The sequence below is a fragment of the Zalophus californianus genome, chromosome 8 (assembly GCF_009762305.2).
Source record: "Zalophus californianus isolate mZalCal1 chromosome 8, mZalCal1.pri.v2, whole genome shotgun sequence".
Classification (NCBI taxonomy): Eukaryota; Metazoa; Chordata; class Mammalia; order Carnivora; family Otariidae; genus Zalophus; species Zalophus californianus.
The window spans coordinates 23826869-23837340 of record NC_045602.1 but is presented as its reverse complement, the minus strand read 5'-3'; the positions used below and the strand labels follow the sequence as shown (position 1 = coordinate 23837340).

Genomic DNA, 10472 nt, shown 5'->3' with positions numbered 1-10472 from the left:
TCCTTACACCACTTTTTCTCCCCAGAAGTTACCACCCTCTAACATACTACATAGAATTTACTTACTCTTGATACAGTGTTTTTTGCCTAGATCGCTCTGGTAGAACGTCAGCTCCTCAGGACAGAATTCAGTGATGTATACCAACCACCCACACAATCCCTGGCACAGAGTTGGCAATCAATAAATATTTGTTAGATGAACGTACGTACAATGCTGAGTTAACTTCCACAGGAAAGAGCCTTATATAGCATCGATATACCCAGTGTTCTCACTACCAAGATCCTGTTTCTGACCCTCAAACACCCCTCTGTACTAAAACTTCAAAAGTCCCAAACCTAAAAGCTGGACATCTACTTATGTCAAAACATACTTATACTCTACATTCATCTATACCCAAAGAACTACTTTTACAAATTAATCTCAAATATCAGTACCTATTTAGTATTCTTGCCAAAAAACATTTAAGCCAGAATCTAACCATAAGGAAACAGACAAATCCAGATTATAAAACATTCTCTAACACAGCTTATGTGGAATCATTCAAACATCAAAATCATGAAACACACACACACAAGGGAGAATTCTGGATTAATAGAGCAATCATACACACACACACAAATATAGAGCAACAACAACCACATAGAATGTGTAATCCTTGATGATGATGGAAGGTTAACTTTCCAAAATCAAAGGTTGGGAAGAAAATTATCTCAGAAAAGATGACCTTACCCACAGAAAATGTTGTTGCCTGGATTAGGAACGGAACAACATAGTGAAAAATACCCTGAAACCAGAAATGTCTTTGGGACAAGCCTAATTAAGCCCTGGATTTGTCTAACCCCCAAAATAATGAGTAAGCAATCGCTACACACCATAGGCCTCGACTCCTTCAGGGAGAGTCACGTGCAGGGAAAGAAGACTCAAAGACCACAAAGCAGGACCCAGTGGATGAGCACCTCCATCCTGGCGATGCTGCTGCAGCCTCCGGCTGTGGAAGCATCACCCAGCCAAGCGGGGCTGCATCTAAATTCAAAGTTCGTGGTTCTTTCACTTCATTACAAATTCTAGGTTTTCCAACGAACCCAGAGAGCGTGCTTACCTTTTAATGCTAGTGGAGTTAAGATCACTTTCTTGAAACGTGCACACAAGCCCAAACGTGGCTGTGTTCCTCTACATATACCACAAGACAAGCACCGGGTAAAGATGAATATTTATTCACTTTACAAAGAGAATGGTATTAAATTGCCATAAACAGTTCCATTTATAGACAAATATAACTGTACATTACACCAGTAGCGGCTCAAACTTGTTTTCCCAAGATGCTTGTGTGGCTCCAGCTCTATGAGTTGAGCACAGAAATCTGTTCTGCCATTAAAGTTAAAAAGTCCCTCAGAGATAATGGTTTTGTGTTTTACATATTCACAGGTGGTAAAAATAAACCCATCTCCCCAGCCCTCCCTTAGAGTTGAGCTTCCATCTGCATTGTTCCCTAGAGAGCACTACACAAATACTGGCTCATTCTTTTAATTTAAAAAAAAAAAAAAAATTACTGATAATTTGAAAAGGCTTTTGTAGCACACCAAAATACTTATTTATACATACATAAAAAATCTTGAGTCAGATTTATTATTTTAAAGGTAAACAGATACCCTAACACTGCCAAGAGTGGGTAATGAAAAGGAAGGAAAACATTAAATTACTGAATTATAAAAATATTTTCTTTGGAAAAAAATTCCAACAAGGTTATCATTAATATCTAAAACCAAAGAGAAAAAATAAACAGTTGTTCTTTGATCCATTAGTAATTTAAATAAAAATGAAAACCTCTTCAAAAGCAGCTATAACTGAATTTTTTAAAAAGTTGCAGATAATGAGTACTTCTAAATCTATACACTGATGATTCTTTACAGGCAACTTGCAGTCGAGAAAAATCCTATTTAATATGGCTAATTCTTTAGTTTTTTTAATTACCATAATTTTTTGTTTTAAAAAAATATTCCACATGACAGCTTAAAAAATAAGTGGCTGTTTGGGGGAAGCACTCCAAATACTCAACCTGACTCAAATCAGACCACCACCATTAATAGACAAGCTAGGGATACTGATACTTAAAAGTTTTTAAATCCCAACTGTTTTCACTCCGAATCTTTAGTTATCCCTTCATATTTTATGAAAATGTACCAAATTAAAAATTGTTTTCACTAGTGCCGCTTTGTATCTGGATCTGATGAAAGATACCAACCTGAGATAAGAGCTGACTCCTTCACAAAAGTCCAGTTTTTGAAACCCTACATGGGAAATGTCTGTGTCCTCACTTATGTCAATTCTTGCTATAACCAACCATACTGGGATATTATATTATAAAAATATACCATATATTGGACACTCATGTCAGTACATTGCAGAAAAGGTGTCTATTTGCTGTGTAAAGTTTATTAACATTTGAAGGAAACACTCTTATATACACAGTGAAGTCTGGGGTGCTCAGGACAGCGAGACGGCATGGGAACCACCACGAGGAATCTGGAAATGTGCAACGGTCCTTGGCGCCTGTCCCAGAGACAACCCTTCCCAGGAGAACTCGGCAGCACTGGGGAAGGCGCACCGGAGGTGACAGCTCCATCAGTTTGTTCTCCGTCCTCATTCTTCTTCACTTTCATTTTCGGGATCTAAGTCGGAATCTCCATTTAATTCTTTCTCACTGGCGACATCCCTGTCCTCCTCCCCATTCTCTTCATCCTTTTCTTCAGCATCTTCCTCCTCCTCTTCGTTCTCTTCATCAACATCCTCGTCTTTTTCACTTTCTTTCTCTTCCTCATCTTCATCCCAGTTATCCTGGTGGAAAGAGATGCAGCACAGAAAGCCTTCATGAAGGCCTTGTTCACACAGAGCGCAAGGGTGTAAAGGCAGATTTAGGCACCAGGAAACAAGGTACTCACATCAGAGTCCTTCTCTGCAATTTCGTCATCTGACTCCTCTTCAGAAGATTCTACGAGGGGAAAAACGCAGGCCTTAAGTTGGTGATCAACAAGCAGAGGGTAGAGCCCTAACAAGAGTCAGATTCCTGAATTTACTTTTAGAAATACTGCATTCAGCTACCATCCATCTAAGCAGTAACATTAATCTTCCTATCTGCATAAAAGTCCATCTATCAAGATCTCACTGAGTAGGACAAAGTACCAAAACCCTAACACAATCCATCTTAAAAAACTAAGCCATGGATGCGGAGAAAAGGAAACCCTCATGGTACTGTTGGTAGAAACGTAAATTGGTGCAGTCATTATCGAAAACAGTATGGAGGCTCCCTAAGAAATTAAAAACTAAAAATAAAGCTACCAGATGATCCACCAATTCCACTGCTGGGTATATGTCAAAGGAAACGAAATCAGGATCTAAGAGATTCCTGCACCCCCATGTTCACTGCAGCATTATTTACAACAACCAAGATATGGGAACGACCTAAGAGTCCATCGATGGCCTGGATGGATGGTTAAAGAAAATGTGATATACATTCAGCCACTGAATTCCATTTAGCTATTAAAAAAAAGGAAACCCTCCCATTTGTGACAACATGGATGGGCCAGGAGGGCACTGTACCAGGTGCAGTAAGTCTGACAGAGAACGGTAAATACTGTATGATCTTACTTAGATGTGCAATCTAAAACACCAAACCAATAGACACAGAGAAAGACTGGTGGTTGCCAGAGGTGTGGAGGGTGGGGGAAATGAGTGAAAATCAAAAGGTACAAACTTCCAATTATAAGAGAAGTCAGTCCTGGGAATATAACGTACAGCATGGTGTCCACACTTAACAATATCGTACTGTATATCTGAAAGCTGTTAGGAGAGTAAAAAGTTCTCAGCATAAGAAAATAACTGCAACTATGTGTGGTGATAGATGTTAATTAAACATATAATGGTGATCATTTCACAACATATACATAGATCATCAGATCATTATGTTGTACACCTAAAAAAAATATGTTATATGTAATTATATCTCAGTAAAACTGGAAAAGAATAAAGTCTAAGTAATTAATTCAGGTATGCTTTTATGTCCTTCAGCTATGTTTTATTATTTTCTCTATAAAGGTTTTATTTCATTTTTTAGATACATATCTAGGTACTTCCTAATTTTGACTGCTGCGGTGAATGAAATCTTTTTTCCTAATACATTTTCTGACTGGGAAATACATTAGTAGACATACAATACATTGCTGAGACAACCATGCAATTGATTCCTTTCTGCTCATCTGGGTAAACTTGCTTACCTCCCTATCTCATTAATGATGGTATAAACTGTAGATTCTGCTGCATTTTCTAAGTTGAGAAGGGTAACAACTGCCAGCCAAGTCCAATGTTCTAGAATTCACTTCTTTCATACAATACTAGGCAAGATATCCAGAAGCAATAAAAGGTACATTATTGTCTAGTTCCTGACTTTATGGGAATGCTTCTCAACTTTGTCTGATAGAGATTAGGGAAATTCCTTTAAATTCGTAGGTTGCTCAGATTATCAATAATGAGATGGAAGACTGAATTTTACTCAATTCTTTTTCTCCATCTATTAATATATATTGTTCCCTATTAATCTGTTAATGTAACTATATTAAATAGATTTCTTGATGCTAAATCGCCTTACAATCTTTAAATAAATTCTACTTGGTAATGACATATTATCTTAAGTACTTCTGTAATCAATTTGCTACTCAAGATATTTAAAGACATTCTAAAATGTTTTAACTCTCCTTACCTGGTTTTGACTCACAAAATGCCTGAATTGTTATATATGACAAAAATGACTTGTTCCTTGAAAGACTGATAAAATTCACCTATAAAAACAATGTGCCTGGCATCCTTGAGCAAAGGTTTTGATTAAATCAATTCAAGGCCACTGGCTTAGTCAAGGTTTCTATTTCTATTTCTAAGTCACTTTTGTCATTCATGTTTCCTAGGAAATCACCTCTTCTCATCTAGGGTTTTAATGGCCAGCATGGAAGCTTGTTCACGTGCTCTCCTACACCTAACTTTATCTTCCATGCCTAGTGCCCTCTCTCGTTTTACCATACAGTATTTGCACCTTTTCTTTTCTATCGGATGTTTTTGCCACAGGCTTGCCCATTTTATTAGAAAATATGGTGTGCCATAGTATGACCTTACTCACAGTCATGTTCTACAAAATAAGGTGACAGAACTCAATGTTAAAAAATGAATGTTCCAATTCTAGATGTACAGGACCCTCAAGCCTTACCTTCCTCATACACCAATTTTGCCTTTTGTGCAGGACAAGTCATTGCCTTTGTTTTTTCTGACGCTGTAACCTGAAAGATAATCAAGTATTATTCTGAAGTAGAGTAAAGGTTATCTCAAGTACAGCAGCCACCACCACACTCCACCTTCCCCAACGGTAAACTTGCCCTCAACCAGTATGATGGATGACCTCAATACAATGCAGATCAATACAGGGCAAAAAACAAACTTGTTAAATACAAGAATAAAGAATTACTCTGTAAAAGTTGAAAACCTTTTTAGGTGATCAGAACTTGCTTCTGTGCCAAAACTGTAACTGTATAAATACCCTGTAACTTGCTGTTCCTAGTAGCACAACCATCCTAACTATATTAACAACTGACATAGGACAGTGAGAACCTTTGAGGAAAAGCAGAATCCGGCACAAGTAAGTTTACCTACTGTCAAATACATAACATTTCCAAAGTTAAAGACTGGATCCTGATTTATCAATTTCTTGCTGAAACATGGGGCTTTCAATGTTCAGGTAAATGATCCTTTTCCTCTCTACTCCTATCACATCTAAAGTTTAGCACAAAACAATCTGATTTACTCACTTGAGTGATTAGAAGAATAAGCTTTCCATGAAGGTGGGACAGTTTCTGAAAAGTTTTTACTCTGCTTTCCATTAACTGGTATAGTGTTCCCAGCTGGGGTACCAGATCAGGCAACTAGGGGGGAAAAAAGATTATCGTATTCATACTGTCATGACAAAGTATAGATAACAAACAGACAAATCACGCTCAGAAACACCCAAGTTTCTGCACCATAAGCATCTGCTTACACCTCCCGTGGCGGTGGCTGCTTGGGACATAGCCTAGCAACATCGCAAATTTTCACAGGCTGGCCTTTCATGTCCTAATGGCAAAAAATAGCGCGTTTTTTAAAATAATGATACAGGGGGATGCCTGGGTGGCTCAGTCGGTTAAGTGTCTGACTCTTGATCTCAGGTCAGGTCTTTGATCTCGGGTGGTAAGTTCAAGCCCCGAGATGGGCTCCACGCTGAGTGTGGAGCCTACTAAAAAAAATAAATTAAAAAATAATTTAAAAATAAAAATATTGAGAGGTCAATATAACTGAAACATTAAATAAAAAATACCCCCACCACGTATCTCCAGGCTAAAGAGGGCTTTCCTCTGAAACTTACTCTTTGATGATACCACATTATCTATACCATAAGCAAGCTAAAGGAAGCTTTTCATAGCTTCCAGAGACAACACAACAGAGCGATAGAGTACAAAGCTGACCTTACGGTATTTCAAACATACTCCCCGTTAAAGAATCCTCTGAACCGTGCTTAAGGAATTAAAGCATGAAATTTGTCCCTCCAGGGGAACAAAAAAAAAGAACCCCACTCTTTGCCCTTTAATTAGCCTTTACTTGCCCTCCTCTCACTGACAATTTAGCCTAAGAGTTTCATTCAAATGTTAAACTTTAAACAGCAGACACAAAAATGAGTAAAACAAAGTTGAACATGATCACATTCCAGTGGCCACGATCTCTTTTTTCATCTGTCCCTATTCCCACAATAAGCTCCAGAACAGGGAGATCAGGGTATCTTGTCCATTCCTTAAGCCTCATGCCTAGCACAGTCCCTCAGCTCAGAGAAGGTAAGGACACCTGATGAGGAGGAGGAAGCAAAGGAACGGTGGAAGGAAAAGCACTGTTTTGTGAGGACAGAATTCCCGTAGGCAGGGGAGCCCTCACCACACCGTGCTTCTCTGGTCTGTTTTGCCATGACTGTGACCGTCACACAACTACTACTCCAGCAGCTCACCCTTGGCTCCAGAAGGGATTTCTCTACAAGGCCTCCTAGGGCTCTTTTCACTTCTAAGCAAATGAACGAGGTTCTCAAATAAGTGCTGTCCTGTTCACCCCAAGTCCAGATGCTCGTGGGACTCTTCCCGTGCCCACCACCCACCACTCCACCGCTCCACTCACCACTGCCTCAACTGATTCCAAGATTCCGCAAGCGGGGAAACCCCACAGCCATTCTTACTGTTTCTTAACCTCCCCCCATTCTAACATCCTGGCAGAATTCTCCCCAGACACATAAAGAACAAACTCCTGGCTTCAAAGCAAGTTATCCACTTGTTTTCCCTATTTCAAACTACTGAGAGCAAAAGGAGCCTGAGACAGAACAAGGGACAGTGACCAGGCGGAGTTGGGTGAAACTGTGTTAAGAAAGAAGAGCAATTAAGAACTTTCTTCAACTATCCACTATAACCTATTAAGAAAATCTATTATAAGGTGCTAGGTATTAAAATTAAAGAAAAAGAAAAAAGTGAATTGTATAATTTTATTTCCAGAAACTTAAAATATAACTGATTTGGGGCGCCTAGATGGCTCAGTCGGTTAAGCAGCTGCCTTCAGCTCAGGCCATGATCCCAGGGTCCTGGGATCTAGCCCCACGTCGGGCTCCCTCCTCAGCGGAGAGCCTGCTTCTCCCTCTCCCTCTGCCTGCCACTCTGCCTACTTGCGCTAGCGATCTGTCAAATAAATAAATAAAATCTTGAAAAATATATATACACACACATACATATAACTGACTTAATAAGCAAAGAACCCAATTCATATTATGAAATGTATATAAATATGTGTATTATAAAACTGTGTTTTCTGGTAATGATTAAAACTTGTTGTTTCCTCCCTTCCATTTGTAACAGATAACCAAGACCTGACAGCAGTCCCACAAAATGACAGCTATTAAATATTTAACTTCATTTTTACCACAAACTATCTTCTATTGTCCTGGGACAAGGTAGAACAATGGAGAGATACATACATTGTAAAAATAATTTTGCTAAACAGGTTATATATATACAAAAAAAAAATCTAAAGGCTAATTTATCAGTATGTTACTTTTCTCCTTTCTGTATTTCTCAAAGTTCTCTATAGAACATATATTACTTTTAAAAATCCAGGGCAAAGAAAAGGCCAATTTACAAAAGGCAACAACGATGACATTATTACAATGCACCTGGGGTAAAATAAAATCTTTAAAAGCAGGTTGAAGGGCAGGTGGAGGGATGACGGTTTCATTAACGTATCAGTTTATAATCCTCATCAAAGCCAAACTATTCAGCAACTACAATAGCTGAAGACTTACTGTGGATAGGTAGGATGCATGGACCGTTAACACACATTTTAGCCACTGAACCATTAAAACAGCACTGAAAAAAAGAAAAATCCAAGTAAACGAATATTCACGAATTCAAAATTAAATACAATGGAGTTATAAAAAACTCAGGCCAAGTAAAGATCTATAAATTGTGCCCTGTGAAAAACAACACTACTAAATAAACCACTGACTTTGATGATCTTCTCATCCCTTCATGAGTCTGAGATCTGTGAAACAGACTTATCTCTTGGGAAGGAGAGGAGAATAACATGGACTGAACAGGACAAAACTCTCTTCCTCTAAAACAATTCAAGAATAAAACCCATGCTTTACTTCGTAATTAACTGATACCAAGGCAGTAAACTGGGCTTAACTGACTTCGCATTTTTACGCCCACCATCTACTCACCATCAGGTACAAACAGCGTAAGATTTCTATGCCACATTAAAAGGCAAATATAGACCAAAAATGTGTAAAAGCTGGGCCTAATCAATGAATTCTTTGACCTTTCTTTGTGAGCTCCAAACACAAATGAAGTCTATCAGGGGAAAAAACTTAAAAAGAAAAGGGGTGCCTGGGTGGCTCACAGTTGGTTAAGCGGCTGCCTTTGGCTCAGGTCATGATCTCAGGGTCCTGGGTTCAAGTCCCACATCGGGCTCCTTGATCAACAGGGAACCTGCTTCTCCCTCTTCCCCTCCCTGCCACTCGTGCTCTCTCTCTCAAATGCATAAATAAAATCTTTTATTTTTATTTATTTTTTTCTTTAAGAAAAGACAAATTACAGGGGCACCTGGGTGGCTCAGTTGGTTAAGCATCTGCCTTTGGCTCAGGTCATAATCCCAGGGTCCTGGGATCGCCCCCACACTGGGCTCCCTGCCCAGCAGGGGGTCTGCTTCTCCCTCTCCCTGACACCACCCTGCCCTGCTCATGCTCTCTCGCTATCCTCTCAAATAATTAACATCTTAAAAAAGAAAAAAACTATATACTGTAGCACTGATAATATTAAACTGTCAGCTTAGGATCTTCGAGATACCAACTCCCTATTTGAATACTTAATCATCAAATTATTAACAAAAAAGACCCACAAAATTCAGTCCTATAAAATACTTCCTTACAGTGTCTTAGCAACCAGAGGTTGGGGCAGTTCTACAAAAGGCAATTTTACATCTGATTAGAGGACGAAAATGTTACTAAGACTAATTCATTACATGACCTGATAATGAGGCTGGAAAAACTACACAGGAGTTTCCTAAAAGAAAGGAAAAAAACTGTACTAAAATCTTAGGAATAAGAGTCACTCAACTTACAGTAAGTGGGAAGAGCAGTATCTGACCCTTACAGACACAGTCTTACCACTTAAAGAGTGTGGAGCTGCTGACTATGTAATTTCATGCTGTCAGAAACTGCTGTTTTTAAGAATCACTTCTAAAATATTGATAAAATCAAAGCAATTTAAGTTGCCTAAATATCTTACCTATTAGGATGTCCCTGCAATCTCTTTGTAAGCTGAGGGAGAGAAAGAGTATTAGCAACCGCTCTTCAGAGGCAGCTCATGTGCACCAATTCCCACGATATAAAGAAAATACAGAAAAGACTATTAAGGGGGCACCTGGGGGGCTCAGTTGCTTAAGCACCCGATTCTTGATTTCAGCATAGGTCATTATCTCAGGGTCCTCAGGGTCATCAAATCAAGCCCCAAATTGGGGCTCTGCGCTGGGTGGGGAACCCCGCTTAAGATTCTCTCTCTCCCTCTCCCTCTGCCCCTCCCACCAAAAAAGACTTAGGAAATCACTACTCCTAAAGGATTCCTAAATTTCCTAATTCCTAAATGTTCAACCAGTATGACATAATCTAGGAACACATTCCCACAGTAAAAGTAATTACCTGACAAAAATCTGGCCACAATTTATATGAATGAAAATTCAGAAGAGACAAACCCAGGGACAGAAAATAATCTGTGGTTGCCAGAAACTGGGGGTAAGGGAGAATGGGGAATGGCTAACTGGTATATGATTTTTTTTTTTTTTTGGCATGACAACTGCACAACCTGTGAATATACAAA

The 10472-nt window shown here is 39.0% G+C and overlaps 1 protein-coding gene across 1 annotated transcript in view; it reads right to left on the bottom strand.

Moving 5' to 3' along the window:
- Window positions 1-2411: 2411 nt before the first annotated feature.
- The window catches only part of WDR43 (WD repeat domain 43), a 47590-nt gene continuing 39529 nt past the window's right edge, over window positions 2412-10472 (bottom strand). Inside the window, exons 13-18 of the mRNA XM_035728883.1 lie at window positions 9885-9916; window positions 8399-8462; window positions 5847-5960; window positions 5252-5321; window positions 2940-2989; window positions 2412-2835 (exon numbers count right to left, since the gene is read on the bottom strand). Coding sequence (XP_035584776.1) covers window positions 2641-2835; window positions 2940-2989; window positions 5252-5321; window positions 5847-5960; window positions 8399-8462; window positions 9885-9916 — 525 coding nt within the window. The 3' untranslated portion in view covers window positions 2412-2640. The remainder of the gene's footprint in view (window positions 2836-2939; window positions 2990-5251; window positions 5322-5846; window positions 5961-8398; window positions 8463-9884; window positions 9917-10472) is intronic.